General features: G+C 39.1%; 1 protein-coding gene across 4 annotated transcripts in view; it reads left to right on the top strand.

The window, feature by feature from the left end:
- Positions 1 to 16,090, top strand: part of slc12a2 (solute carrier family 12 member 2) — a 77,621-nt gene that overhangs the window by 29,126 nt on the left and 32,405 nt on the right. For all 4 annotated transcript variants that reach the window (XM_023337719.1, XM_023337717.1, XM_023337718.1 and 1 more), the window contains exons 2-8: positions 7,225 to 7,344; positions 10,268 to 10,343; positions 13,916 to 14,011; positions 14,795 to 14,934; positions 15,088 to 15,198; positions 15,327 to 15,435; positions 15,568 to 15,692. In XM_023337719.1, the coding sequence (XP_023193487.1) occupies positions 7,225 to 7,344; positions 10,268 to 10,343; positions 13,916 to 14,011; positions 14,795 to 14,934; positions 15,088 to 15,198; positions 15,327 to 15,435; positions 15,568 to 15,692 (777 nt within the window). The remainder of the gene's footprint in view (positions 1 to 7,224; positions 7,345 to 10,267; positions 10,344 to 13,915; positions 14,012 to 14,794; positions 14,935 to 15,087; positions 15,199 to 15,326; positions 15,436 to 15,567; positions 15,693 to 16,090) is intronic.

Below are 16,090 nucleotides of genomic sequence, written 5' to 3'. Positions count from 1 at the left end.
ACAATAAATAAAGAGCAGATGAACTACGCTGCTTCCCGCTTTCTCTATTTTGACACCGGTTGATTACCTCAACATGCATTTCCGCGGTTGGTCCGTAGATTGTAGGCCAAATTTCTACCGTATACCGTTTATATTGCAGATTCCTAGTGTGACAGCTCCATACCCGTCCCGTCATGCACTCGCGGAGGCCAGTTGGTTGGATTTTATGCCATTTACTGGAACTGAAATGAGTTGTCAACAACATACTAATAGCGCAGTGAGCTTCCCTACTGGTCCACTAGTCACTCTGTGTACTGTAACAAAACTCCAAGTTAGCCTTTGAACAGAACCACCAACAGTACTCAGAAGAGAACTGGATTTGATGGCTTACCACAAGAGAGCGCTGAACAAACTGTGTGGAATTTCCGGTTTCCCCTCGTATTTATAGGCAACCAGTAGGGGGCGGCAAAAGCCAGCCATCACAGGACAATTATGAAATATATTTTAGCAAGAATTTCATCTGTATATCCAATACCCATTACAGTAGTGTTAACCACATTGGGATTCCCCGTAACCAGCTCCTAACAGCACAAATTAGCAGACAAGTATGTGTTTGAATTAGTCTGCAAATGATTAACTGTCTGAAGCCACTTAAAGGAACATAGTTTTGTGGAGTTCTCCATAGATCTGGGATTTCTAGATGTTCATTTTTCATGTATTACCATTTTTTAACAACCAAAGTAAATGTCGTAGATCTCCATAATGTAAATTCCTCGGCACCGTGGCTGCTTAGCTTTAGTGCTAGCTTTCACACACTGTTCTCACTCTTGTTCTCTGTAAACATGTCCCAAGTTGGCTTAAAGACAGTTTACCTGCTTCTTTAATTTTGTAACTTGTGTCACTAATTAGCTGGAGCTTTTATAGAGTTCTTTTACAACATGGTTTCAATTACTTTGGGATTACAAATAGATGAGATTGCAGATGATTAAAATGAAATGGCAGAGTGTTTCATTGTTTATTAGCTGTAAACCACAAGCAATTCTCTTTAATTTCCTGCTTTGTCCCTGGTGCCTGAGGAGACTGACTGTCTTTTGGACCATTTCCAACATAACTTGTGAAAGTAATTTATTTTCCACTTCTTGTTTCCTGCCAGTTTTGTATTGTGTAGCATTTTACACCAAGACTAGACTTTACACTAGACCACTCGACTGTAGTTCCTTGCCAAATAGTGTAGAAGACTAACTGTTCACCATGGTAAAGCGACAGAGCCTGCAATTTCTTTTACCATAACTGCAGCTGAAATAATTTGGTATATAATCTGATAGTAAGATTGCCAAAGAAATTAATTATGAAGTTGACATCCTGAAGTCCAAACAATCTAGTCATATAAAATCATTGTATAATTTAAAATATTAACTAAAACATAAATGATTTTATCTCTTATGAATACATAATAAGCTTTCAGTTAGTTAGGATGGGGGGAATGACGAACAGTATTTAAATGTGTGTGCAGCAGTTTGTTGCACATACAGATATGTGTTTGTGTTTATATGCTAACATAAATGTATACATACGTGTACATACACATAAGAGTGAAAGTCCTACTGTGCTAGTGCAAATGTGCTCATTTGTTTTCAACTGTGTAGCTGACTGCAATAGCTGTTAGATATTCACTGTGTTCACCAGATAGAAGCTATTCTTATGTTGGAGTTTTTGTTCTTCGTGCTCTGTAGCGCCAACTTGAGGATGAAACTCTACCCTGTGACCAGGATGTGCTGGGTTGTTTTGCTGGTCCTAGACCTGTATAAGTCAGAAATGGATGGAATGTCAATCCTGATGACCGTCAGACCTAATTGTTTGTTGCAGTTTGGATATGTCTGTATTTTGTAGCTGATTCACAGCAGTGATGTGCGGTGAGGTTCATAGCTGGTGAGGCACTGACTTAATGAGATTTACAAATATAGACCCCCTGCATGTTGTTGTTTACATACGGAAATGTTGCGGATACGGAAAATGCTGGAGTGCAAACAGACTATTCTTTTACATGCCATCCATAGCCGCACTGACACGGTAGAATAATTCCATTAACTCAAAGAAATTTGGAAATGTAGGTATTATTAATTTAGTGCTATGCTCCACAGCAAAGGGAAAAACCGTTGAAGTGCAACTCAAAACCACTTCTTTGTCGCCCTCTGTATTGGCCAAGCTACACACAGACTTTTTGCCATAGCAACTGACAACAATGGCACTTTGTTTCAGGATTCAGCACCAAAAAACTCTCAGATATTTCCCACACAAAACACTGAACATTAAGTCTGTTGCAGTGCTATGGTTTTAGGCTTAATGTTTATTTTGCGATTATTACTAAGTGACCACTGTCGTAGATTAGCTATCGCTGCTTGAGCTAATCTAGTTTGTGGGTTATTTTTCTGTGTTCTTTACTCATACACACTGTAGCTCACAAAACGCACATTTCATTAGAAAACTAAACAAATTTTTTTACTGCTGTCTCATCTTTACTTATAAATGAAGTCTGTGCGCCGCTCATTGTGCACAAAAATATCCGTTCATTAAAAGCCAAGTCTATCCTTGACATCCCAAACGGTTTTAATTTGATCTGGCTTTGAATACGAGTAGTAGATCGCTCGTGTTTGGTCGGGCTTCTTAGCAAATTATTTAGGTTACAAAATCCCATCTAAATCACACAGTGCCACAAGTTGAGAAAAGATGGCAGAGAAAGCAGAAAAAGCAGTTTTTAGCAGGACATCCACAAAGCCTGTCTTTTCTTTCCATTTGAAAAGAGGGAGTACCCTTTTGTCTGTAAGTGTGAAGCAAACCTTCAGCTCCGTTGTTGATCTTCCTTTAGTTATTATTTCATGCTTCAATTGAAAATCCACTTTAGAAAACTGTTTAAGTGTAATAATGTAGTCATCCATGTTGACATCAGAAGAGAGAAGAAAACAATAAATACTGTACTTTTTTACTGTCTAGCTAGCTCGCTATTACTTACTCTGCAGTTGTGGAGTCACAAAACCAATGTCTCGGATCATGAGCACCCCCTGCCATGAGGCAAGATAATTGCCTGCCTCACCTCGACTCTGTTTTCTGCAGTTTATGATCGCTCCTCAGCACACGAAACACATTACACACACACAGTTGGTGACAAAAAACACTGTACATTATATAAATGAGCTAAATTATGGAAAATCAGTTCATATATTAAATGCTTTTTAACTATTTTATTGGTGATGTGCAGACAGGAAGAACACGCTCCCATCAAATGGTAGCCAGCACAGTTAGCAAGAGGTTGCACAATCCAAGGTGAGACTCAGCTCGCTGGTCACCAGCTGCGCTTCTGAGCATTTTAATAGGAAACCGCGAAACTTCAGCAATTTTGAAGAAAAAATAATCAAAATTGGTTAAGCGCAATGAAAAAAATACTTTATAGTGCAAACCAGGGTGAAAATAGCAATATAAATTATCTTATTATATATTATTTTTACACGATAATAGGCGAGGCTCTGCCTCCACCTATCATTTGCACAGATTTTAGCAAGTTTAGCTGCAGGTGGCTCTGACTGCACCAGCGGTTCATTTGATTCACCTCCTGACTGGATGCATACTCATCACGGTCCTGGATCAGACCAGTGATGATTAGTCATTTTTATACCAGGCAAAACAGAGTGTGGAGAGAATGCGCCCGCACAGGGTGTTGATGATTCTTGGGCAGTAGATGCTGCCGATCAGTGAGGAAGTTGGTGATCCACAGGCAGGTGGAGACTGGCACAGTGAACTGGATAATCTCCTGGAGGAGGATGTCTGGATTGATGTTGTTGAAGGCAGAGCTGATGTCTACTAACAGGATTCTGATGTATGCCCTCGGATGGTCTAAGTGGATGAAGCGTAGACCCGAGTTGACTGCATCCTCTGGTGACCTATTGACCAGAAAACCAAATTCTAGGGTGCCTCTTATGTCTTTCAAATGTTTCAGTACAAGGCAATCAAATGTTTTCATGACCACAGATGTCAAGGCAATTAACCTGTAGGCATGTAGTCCTGTGATGGTCTGTTTCTTGGAGTCTTTTTTTGGTGTATTTTCTGTGAAGATAGACTTTTTGTAGTCACATTATTGAGAAATTAAGTTGCATTTACCACTTATTTGGTTGCCCTTTTCAACCCCGTGTTGCAATTAATTTTTTAAGTTTTGGAAAGGTAGTGGAAAAATTTTGGTGCATGAGTGCCACAGTCTCAAAACATGTCTGCAAATCTCCAACTGTCAATGGGTGACAGGCAAGTCAAGCAGAGGGCAGAGCAGCAACCCACAGAACACACTACCATGCTCGCACACACACACACGACTAAGAACATTAGCTTTAACTCTTTTGACATTAGATTTCCATCCGTCAATTAAAAAAAAAAATCAAACCAAATGTCCAGTCATTTCTGTATTTGCCACTTTTGTTGTTTCTCTTGACTGAAGCAAACCAGAGCTTATTGAAATGCTCTAGTTTCAATACGAAGAATGAAACCAGAATCATTCTTTAAAAACGAAGAATGAACCATACTGCCCCTGTACTATTATGCACAACTACTTAGTGCTGAATAATTAGTTAAAGCCAGAAATTTTGTATTGCTATGTGCAGCAAGCACCTGGCCCATCCTTAAAGATCTTAGAAAGTTCACTTTTAATCTTATATTGGGAAAAAAAACAACTTGTAAAATACAATTAAATTGCAGTACATCAATTACTCTGAGAATTTGGACACATTTGAGTTTTACAGTAGATAGATGGATTATTTTCTATTCCACATTCTGTTTATTGCTGTTCTAAGCTCTTGCACACACAGTTTTATTTTCTTTTTTCTTTAGCTTCAGATAAAAAAACTGAATTATAGTAACAGGAAATTTTACCCAATTACGGTGCTTCTATTCATTATATATAATAATGAATAAAAACACCTTTGAGGTATGCAGTGTATGAGACAGTGTGTGTGCTAAGTACTTAAAATTTAGATTTTAGCCTTCCATGTAAAGTATGTGAGAGGCTCTTTACATCATCATCCTAGCTGATCCAATTACAAATGGAGGACTCTCTAGTATTACTGTTACTGTGTTAGAATAGAATATAGAATAGAATAGAATTACTTTATTCATTCCAGCAGGGAAATTACTTCGCAGTTACAGCATAGAGACAAGACACACAACAACCACCACTGAGTAGCAATTGTAGACAAAATAAAATAAAAAATAAAAGTAAAATATAACATGCTGTCAATATAAAAAGCAACTTAGAGCAGTCCTTGCAAAGATTCAAAAAATGCAGATACAGTATGTATATGTAAATATATGTACAGCAAGTGTGCCACAGTGCAGTTGTGCAAAATTGGACTGATTAGTGCAGAACAATGATTTAGCTTTTATTGTACAGTGAGATGGCATGTGGCAGGAAGGATTTCCTGTATTTGTCCCTACGACAGCGGAGCTGGAGCAGCCTATGTGAGAAGGTGCTCCGCTGTCTGTCCACTATGTGGTGGAGAGGGTGCTGTTTATTGTCCATAATAGACAGAACCTTCTTCAGTGTCCTCCTCTCCACCGCAGTTTCCAGGGACTCCAGCCTTAGTCCCAGTACAGAGCCAGCTTTCCTGATGATTTTGTCTAGTCTATTAGAGTCGCTGGCTCTGATGCTGCTTCCCCAACACACAGCAGCAAAGAAGATGGCACCGGCAACAACACTGTGATAAAAGGTCTCCAACATCTTGCTGCACACATTGAAGGATCTCAGCTTCCTTAAAAAATAGAGTCTGCTCATCCCCTTCTTGCACACAGCGTCAGTGTTAGATGCCCAGTCCAGTCTGTTGCCGATTACAACTCCCAGGTACTTGTAATCCTCCACCTCCTCCACCACTTCCCCTTTGGTGGAGGACTTTTACCCCAAAGGTTTTATGAGGGGAGGAGAATGAGCATACTCCTTAAAACTCCTCCACTTGGCAGCAGTTCTTTGCTGCAGAGTTAAGTGTCAGCACAGTCTGTCCATTTAGACCTTCTTCTGCTCTATTTCATGGTGGTAATCCATTGTCAAACAAAATAACTATTTGTGGGATTACTTTAGTTTTACTTTTATTGTGTGAGATCTTATTTTTAAGAATACTCTATTACATAAGTATTACTCTACATTAGCAGGATTGTTATTTGTAGCACACAAAAACCTGGAGGGCATGAACACATCAGTGCTAATCAATAGCAGCTGCTTGATGAAATGGCAAAATGTAAGAATGTTGAAAAAGCCAAGGTCATCCATGCCAAATACTCTGTTGTTGAAACACCACTCTGAAGCTCATTTTTTGTTGAGAAAGCAAATTATGAACATGATCTTTAGTCAGTGTGTGGTAACTGATACACAGTGTTTAATAGGTCCATTCATACTGCTAAGTTAGTCCTAACCTTTATTTTGTTGTTTAACAAATACTTCCTGACTTGGATCCAGACTTTCTGGTTCTTTAAATGCCTAAAAAAATCTGTCCTTTAATCTAGTTTAAATCTGCCTTATCTAGCTTTATTCACAATCAACATACAAGTTCATATTTAGTCAAAAAGCAGTAAATTCATGTTAGTTTAACTGACCCGATCACAGGAAGACCATTTACATATTGGTGGAAAATTTTAGTTTGCCACCAGTAACATTGCAAATATTATCATTTGTATCTCTAGGTCTAAATCTCACGATCCATCATCTACTTACACATTTCCCCATTTTCTGGATATTTTTATCAGACAACCTTCTAAAACTCATAATATAATCCTCTTAACGAGCTGAGAAAATAGACTGGAGGCTTCACTAACTTAACTAATTATTGCATTTATACATTGATAAATGCTGCCCTCTTCTCCACCCTCCTAAGAGATGTTTTCTTCTGACAGAAGACCTTTTTGCTTTTAGCTTTGGTAACAGAATAATGGACTGTTCCAACTTCAGCTTAAATCTGTCATGCTTGTAGGAGCTTTGATACTGGCAAATTCATTGACGTCACTTTATGAACTTGAAATGCTCCTGGAAGCAAAGCTATATAATGTACGTAATAAGAATGGACAACTGGACGAATATATCGATCGCCGACAGTAGAGTGAACCCTTCAATGGTGAACTTTTCTGCCGCACCTCCAACTGAGCTTAGGGAAACCCTGTACAAGAAACTCTGTACAATTATTTTATTTTGTTGAGTAATGTGACAATATTTGTTGTTCTCAGGAGCCATTTGAGGATGGCTTTCCTAATGGTGATGAGCTGACACCGGCTGAAGAGGCTGCTGCAAAAGAGGCAGCAGAGCCCAAAGGAGTGGTCAAGTTTGGCTGGATTAAGGGGGTTCTGGTAAGTCACTTTAAAAATCCTGGTTTGATACTCTTGTATCAAACCAGTGCTTTTATTGTTTATAATTGGGTTATCTAAATAAGTAATACAAGTGTATTTAGTTGCCTAGTTTTTCTGTTATGATTAATCAAATTGTAATGATGTTATAATAATATGGTTAAAATGTTTCTGCAACCATAGCCAATTCATTGGTAGACCAGGGCTGGTGCTGGTTTAATTCAACTAGAACCAGTTTGTTGTTCCTCAGAAAGTAGTATTATGAGGTGGCTTCAAGCTAGTTTTCTAGGATGTCTCTTCGGAAGCATTTGAAATTCTGTTGTTTTCCTTTTCTCTATAGCTCCCAACCTAGAAAAAGATTATACATAAATGGTTACAAAAACTGTTAAAATTTCAGATAATTTGTCATGTTATTTGTTATGACCAGGGGTGCACCAATTGCAGTTTTCTGGCCGATTGCAGATTACCAATCTTTTTAAAAGCCTAACCTGCTGATAACAATTTTATTATTTTTTTGTCAAATTTTTTTGTTGCTCAATATATCAAGAAAGTTGCTGAATTGGCAACAGTATTGTTAACTGTAAACACATGACCTGGTGGGCTGGTCTATCAGTCAAGCATTTCTCACTTGAGAGTAGAAGACAGTGGTTGATTTTTAGACCTTTGCCAAAGTAGATAAGATCAGCGGATAAGATCGGCTTTACATGTAAAAACTGACTGGCCACCAATCTCCCAAAATTAAGGAAATCAGCTGGCCAATATATCAGTGCACCCCTAGTTCTGACTGTCATGACATGCTGACAGCTTCAGTATCAGGACAGCAGAGATGATATTCCACTGTAACTTTCATGGCTCCTCATAGGTGAATTCACAATATTTGTGTTAAATAGAAGCAGCACTCTAGATTTACTTTGAGGCAATCCCTAAAACACATTGCTTCCTTCTGTGACATTATGAAACATTTTAAAGAAATTAGCCAAGTAATAGAAGCAGATGTTTTTCATTTCTCTGTGTGAAGGTGCTAGATTGATGTGTCCAATACTTTTTTATGTAGTGACACGGGTTCTGTGTTCCAGAGATGAATGTTTTGGTGCTAAATCTGTAAATCAGCCATAGAAAAAAAGCAAGCGACTGCAAAGATGTTAAAACTGGGAAGACATGTCCTTTACCTACATGGGCAGGAAGGTGACTCAGAGGAGAAGAAGCCATGACTCTCTCATCTTTGGAGCCATTTCTTTTGGTCTGAGACTAAAATTAAAGTGTTTGGACAAAATTGCCATTGTTATGAAACTTTGAAAGACTGGCTACAAGACCGGAAACACAGTCTAAACTGTGAAGTACGGGGTGGCACAGTATTGTATTGTTGCAGAAGAGACTGACTTAATGGACATCATGAGTAAAGAACATTATGCAAAAATATTATAGGAAAGTCTCAAAACACCAGTGAGTCTTTCAAATGGACAATAACCCCAAATTATGTCAAAAGCGGGTAAAAGTCAATATGAGCTGAGCTAGAAGCTAAGATTTCCTCTCCACTGTCGCTATGCATGCTCAGTCTGAGGGATGGCTGTAAAGTCAATGACACAATGAAATGATTGTCACCAGTGCTCGTCCAGGAAGAGCGAATGACTCGATGCAATTTTCTGGGTTTCCTTTGACAAAAATACTTTTTTAGACTGATGTTAATAATGAACTGAACTTAATGCACTATTTGATAACTAGAATAGAATAGAATAGACTTTCTTGATCCTAAACGGGAAATTGCTTATTTGCTGACAAGCTATAATTGGGACGTATGTATGATTGAATGTAAGACCTTTATTGTGAATTGGTACAATATAAATAACTTGAACCATATTAAAAACTGTGTGTAAGTGAGGAGGCCTACAGCCAGTTCATTCAGGAGGATTAAAATTCCAGCAAATTAGAGTGAGAAGCTTATACAGATATCCTGACCCAAATCATTCCATTAACAGGTAGATACTAAATACTAAGGAAATATGAATTTGACAGAGAGTAAAGGAAATTATTCTGGCATTTAACAAACACGTATTTTCTTTGTTGATCCTAACTGACCCACTGCTGGAAATAGTTTTAAGTGATTTAATCTCAAACACTAAGAAAAAATGGTTTCTTGTGGGGTTTTTTTGTTTTATTTTCACTGCATCAACAGAGAGTCATTGTTCTGACAGTTGTGAAGTAGTTCATTTTTTGCCTTTGCCTTGGGTGATATTTAAACAAGCAGCAGTGATATAAAAGATAAGCTAACCTGACTTTAATGAAATTCGATGTTTAGGGTTGGTTGTTATTTTAGATAAAGCAGTCAAAAGATAAACTAAGATAGAAACATGGTGGTCATTACATATTGATTTGTTATTGGTGAGTTTGAGCCCAGCCTCAGACTGAAGTGGTTTGTGGTGTTTCATTGGTAGAAACATACTGTTCTCCACTATTTATATCTGATGCCTTGGCAGACTAAAACAGGCTGATCACATTGCCAGCTGTCACACATCGTTTTCTTGTTGCCCGTAATCATTCAGGCTACTCCTTGATGTAGCCGACTGGCCCACAAGCAACCAGCGTCCTTACCAACAGTTTGTACCTTCGTCTGAACAGATGTGTGTTATGTTTGGAAGCCAGGTAGAATCACGAGTAGACAAAGAACTCTTCTCAACAGCTTTTATTCTTAACTTGTTCAGTACAACAACATCAGGTATTCCTTTCCTCCATCTTATCTCTTCTTCTTCCCTCTACATCAGTACTATTCTCGTACACCACCTAGTAGTAGACACAACAATATGTTACTTCATAAATCTAGTGGAAGTCTTTCAAAGTCTGGCATTTTGAGTAGCAAGAAGTTGCTGAAAGAAGTTAACTTCCAAAAACTTTGCCAGTCTTTGAGTGTAACAAATGATTTTCTCTGCAGGTACGCTGCATGTTGAACATTTGGGGAGTCATGCTCTTTATCCGCATGACATGGATTGTTGGCCAGGCTGGAATTGGTAAGCTGCCAACTCATGTTCAATTCCACACAGTTCCAGTATTAAGAAAATAGCACTGGTGTAAGCTTTGTTTATTTATATGCTTACATAAAATGGAGAACTTATGTTTAGTGTGTGTATATGCGCACACCCCCACACACATTTGCGTGGCTATATTTGTGGGGATTTTCCATTGACTTCCATTCATTTCTACAGCCTGATCCTTATCCTTACACTAACCCTAACCATTACATACCTAACCTTAACCCTAGCCAAAACTCAATTTACACCTTAGTTCTAAATCTAATCCCTGACCCAAAAACAGCATTTCCCCTTGTGGGGACCAGGCTTCGGTCCCCACATTGTAGTATGTGTCAAGAAAATGGTCCCCACAAGGTATTACAAACAAACACAATCTGATGCAACAACTCTTGACTTACTAGATGAAAAAGTTGTTGTAATGTCACTTGTTCTTTTTCAGAAACAGGAAGTCACCTGTTTACAGCATGACGGTTCTGCACTGCTGAATGAAAAGCAGCTGTTGGGATGAACACAGTTCAGTTTAGTAAAGAAGAGCATATTTAATTTTATAGGGAACCACAATTAGTTATAAAAATAGACCTTATTTGGGAAATATTTATCTTGGATGAAAAAACAATACAGTAATAATACTGTAGGGTATTTAGTTTTTTATAAATTTTAATAAAAATATTTTCACAGAAATGTCGCCATGTTGTTCACGCTGCAATGCATTCTGGGTAAATGACGTGTAATGGTCCAACTGCCTGGCTCCTCCAGCCAAAACAGTGATGAGTAACGTCAAGCCTTTTTAATTTGAACCGGAGCACATTGAAATCGATCAGAACATAGAAATCAGAAGAGGTGAGAGGAGGAGGACCAAATGGAGGAAGAGGACAGAGTTGGCAGTAGGAGCTGGTGTTTTTCTGCTGCTGCCTTCAGCTTCGTAAATGAAACGGTGAAGGACTCTGGTCGGACTGTGTGATCTGGTAAGTACTTCTGTAACTCTGTGTCCAGTTAGGCAATAGCGGTGTATGGTCCGAAATTTGTTCGGTGTTGGTAGTGGTTCCACAGTACCAGTGTTGTAGCTCCATTAGCATTTCCAGTAGTGATAGCTCCATTAGCGCTGCTTGTCTTTGACGTTTCTCCCAGCGTCTGTATCGCTGTGTCCGGTTGGCATCAGCTGTGCTGTGTAGAGTCTGGTGTGGTGGTAATAGCGACACCGGACATTGTTACCACCAACACCGTACAGCCATGGTTTCCGGTCGGATCGGTGATGGCAGTACCGCAGGCAGTATAGTGCATAAATACTGATATATATATACATATCGTCAAGCTCTGCCTGTCTCAGCATGGCAGCACGACATTTAATTTTAGCTCGTTAAGGTAATGATCATCTGTTAGAGCCTTCGTTAGTTCTGCTGGTATAAATGGCTCAAAGTGTTGTGAAGAAAGGTCCAGATTAGGTCCTTCGTTGTGTTCCACTGCGGCTCCCGCACTGCACTCTCCTTTATTTCATGTGGGATATTATCCAGATTTGCCTATTTTTTTAATCACAGCCAATAGTGACACAGTATGGCATTATCTAAAATTACACCAGTCAAACGCAATATGATAAACAACTACTCGGGAAAAGTTAGCCTTCCTGTTTTAACTCTGTAGACTCCAGTACAGAATGGACCAAAACGCGTCATCAACCCATCGGTGAAAAAATGGTGACCTCCGTGAAAAATACAACAAAAAATGCACATTTTGATGCAATTATTGAGTTTTGGCGTATCACAAACAGCAATTTTTTAGGTAATAGGAAAATTGCAACATATTTAGGCCAACATGTTCAACTAGTCCTGGATCCTTTTAAAGGGGTAAAATGGACAAACAAGTGTAAACTATTGTTTTTTTAAAAAAGATATTTTACATTTGCAGACTACAGTTCTTCTCTAAGGGGGGCTATGTGAGTTTAGGACCCAAAAACCTCAAAGCTAGACTCAGAAATGTTAACCTTATTTGCAGTGACGGCTGGTGGTGATATTTGAAGGATGGGCTTATATATATACATATATATATAATTCCAAATAAGAGACGCATCCAATTTGCAAAATAGGAATAAAACCTGCTGTAGTCAATCATAAGAAATCAACCACGGAAACATACCAAAGCTTACATAAGCTTGCATAATTCTGTCCAAATTAATTTATCTGCATTAATTTTCCAACACTCCTGGACAGAATCACACTGATAAAATGAAACAAGATACAATGTTTTTAAATAAGGCCTGCCTTATTTAAAGAGAACTCTTTAAATAAGAGTTTAAAGAATAAGAGTTTAAAGAGAACTCTTTAAATAAGAGCACTCCGACTGCTTTTCTGGGACACACTCAAGCTCAAGGCAAGTCCATCCTTGGATGAATCCTGTAGCCGGCCCTGGGCTGACCAAAATTAGTCCAATTGAGCTAAACCGAGGGGGCGTGGCTAGACGCCTGTCAGTCATTCTGTGCCATGACAGACAGGCTGAATGGGGCAGTCAGAAGTTAGCCCTTCGGAAAGACCCCGGGATTTTCCCCAGGCAGTTTGACACCAGGTTTGTTGAAAATTTAACAAAATGTGATACATTATTTCTAAAATGTAATTATTTGTAGATAGTTTTTAAGTTATTTTAACAACTTTATTGTAAACTTCAGGGAGGGCTTAGCTCTACTAGCCAACTTATACCAGCCGCACCTACTTGTTTGTCTGCTGGCAGAAATGAGGGCAAATCACTTTTCCCCTTGTTGCTTGAAAAAAGGTTACAAGGGTTATTCTTTCAGTTTTATAATAAGCTAACTTGGATGAATTCACTGACCTGGTTTGGATTCAGGATATCCATTAGTCCTTCTTAGCCTAAAGACGGAGCAGGTCAGTTGGTGCCTTAAATCCTCTATTGCAGGGGTGCCCAAAGTTGGGCCTCAACGGCCGGGATCCTGCACGTTTTAGTTCTCTCCTTGGTAGTAGTAACAACCTTTTCAGCATGTCAGTGTTCTTCTTCGGCCTTCTAACAAGCCATCATTTGATCCAGGTGCGTTAAACAAGGGAGAGAACTAAAACATGCAGGATGCAGGCCCTCGAGGACCGACTTTGGGCACCCCGGCTATATTGGATCCACAATGCTAAAGGGCACAGAGACAGGACAGATTACTGGACTCCACCTTTGGACAGTTTTATTGGTGTTGAACAGAAGTGGTTCAATAAGGGACCTTTTTTTATGCACATATGATGTTAGTGATATGTGTTGTCTGATATGTGATATGTGAGCAGGACCAGATTTTACCACTGGTGTTAGAGAGCTGGTCTCCTGTGGATACTGAAAACATTCTGGCTAGGTTGCAGACCACTGGCATGTGGTGTAGTTATCAATAATCTGTTCAGAAGCCTACAGCCATCACACTAGCCCACAAGCTGGGATTTTCCACTGTGATGTGAAAAATAACCTCTAAGTAACTACAGGGGGGGTTTGATTGTGGGTAAGGGCCCTTAACACTTCACAGAGCTCTGAGTGAAACGACTTAACATGATACATCTTTGTGTTTTATTTTGCAGCTCTGGCCTGTGTGATCGTCGGCATGGCAACTGTTGTGACAACCATTACTGGCCTCTCTACTTCTGCCATAGCCACCAATGGATTTGTTCGAGGAGGTATTTGTCGAGTCCCAGTCTGCCTCTAGAGCAACCTGGATTAGTAATACCCATTTAAATTGGTTAAAATGCACACAGTACGCCCGAGTATGTGGGGGGCTTAACAGTTTTTGATGTTGGCAATATGAACAGATAGTTGGGATTAGCTCTGGAGTTTAACACAGAGATGCAGACATACTTATAAAGTGGTGTTGCAGTACCCATCAGAAAACACCAGAAACCCAGTAAACCAGTTTACTATGCAGTCTCCAAAGAGGCCTCTTTGTGACGTTAAGCTCTTTTAGATCTTCTAAAAGGCAGGCACAGGCAGGCAGCTGATGTAGAGTGTCTGTTCCAGTTTGGATCCTGGAACTGAAATAGCTCTGAGTTCCTCACAAGTCATTTCTTTTCTGTTTTTGTGGTCATGGCATTCTCTCTAGTGGGCTGGGTGCTGATGCAATAACGAAAGTGTTTGACAATCACTTTCACATCATGGACTGGGACTAGTGGGAGCTTGTAAACATGAGTTTCCCACAGAGCATACCATGTTTGGACCCAGACTCAGGCTGGCTTTGATCCACATTAGGCTGAATACATTTTTTTGATGCCATGTGATTGTGATCATTGATTTTGATCCGTTTTTATGATGTAGAACAGTATTACAGCATGAAACCACAAACAAATAGTTCTGAGTAGGCCTGTCGCAATAAGCATTTGCATGATTAATCACATTTCTCTTTCTCTTTCTTCCAAAAACTGGATGACTTCAGTCTTCAGTCTCACCATGTTTTGGTCTTCATGCAGGAGGAGCGTACTACTTGATCTCGAGGAGTTTGGGTCCAGAGTTTGGAGGCTCTATTGGCCTGATATTTGCCTTTGCTAATGCAGTGGCTGTGGCCATGTATGTAGTCGGCTTTGCTGAAACTGTTGTGGAACTTCTCAGAGTAAGTCTTTTGATTCCCTATGTTGCTCATTGTAAAGCTTTTTTTGTGATGACTTATTAGCAGATTCAGTTTTAATGCAAGTCAGGTATTATTTAAATGTCCACCTACTGATCATTGCATTTTTGTTTAACATCTCCCTGAAATGTCTGTCAGGGTGCGGATGCGCTCATGACTGATGACATCAATGACATCCGAATCATTGGCACCATTACAGTAATCGTTCTGTTGGGTATCTCTGTGGCAGGAATGGAATGGGAGGCTAAGGTATAACCTGTCAGCTGATACCATCAGTATAGAAACACAAAGTTTCTCGAAAACTTTCATATCTCTCTGTAACCCTCTGATTTTAATAGAATTCAAGAAATAATAATTCAGTCATTTGTTTTCTTCAGGCCCAGATCTTCCTGCTTGTTGTCCTTGTCACAGCTATTGTGAACTATTTTATCGGATCCTTCATTTCTGTGGAGTCAAAGAAACCTTCAGGCTTCTTTGGATATGATGGTATGATCAGCCTGTGACTCAAAGTTCTTTTTTTTCTTTTTAACCAAACTTTTATTTTTCATATTTCAGATATTTTACAGTGGTTAATAGCAGCAATTACAACTGCTTCTTGCACTTGTTTTTTGATTTCAGGTGAAATCATGTGGGAGAACATGGGACCAGACTTTCGAGATGAGACGTTCTTTTCTGTCTTTGCCATCTTCTTCCCCGCAGCCACTGGGATTCTGGCTGGTGCTAACATTTCTGGAGACCTTGCTGTAAGTCAGCCAGTTCATACACATTTTAAAAAAGTGTCCACGTATCAATAAATCAATCAAGTTTATTTGTATAGTACATTTCAGCAACAAGGCATTTACATGATGTAAAATGCTTTACATGATAAAAACACAAAAAAACAAAGGTATAGAAGACATTACAACAATTGAGAAAACATCAAACATTTGACATTTTGTCAAGTGTCATTAATACACATCAATTATGTTGGCCAGTGTTTCATTTATTATGATTCAAAAGCAACTCTAAACAAGTGGCCTTTAGTCTTGATTTAAAGGAACTCAGTATTCCGGCTGTTTCGTAGTTTTCTCTAAGTTTATTCCATATTTGTGGTGCGTAGAAGCTGAATGCTGCTTCTTCATGTTTGCTTCTGGTTCTGATG

The sequence above is a fragment of the Xiphophorus maculatus genome, chromosome 8 (genome assembly GCF_002775205.1).
Source record: "Xiphophorus maculatus strain JP 163 A chromosome 8, X_maculatus-5.0-male, whole genome shotgun sequence".
Lineage (NCBI taxonomy): Eukaryota > Metazoa > Chordata > Actinopteri > Cyprinodontiformes > Poeciliidae > Xiphophorus > Xiphophorus maculatus.
Note: the sequence above shows the minus strand (reverse complement) of the source record. Positions and strands in the feature narration are given on the sequence as shown.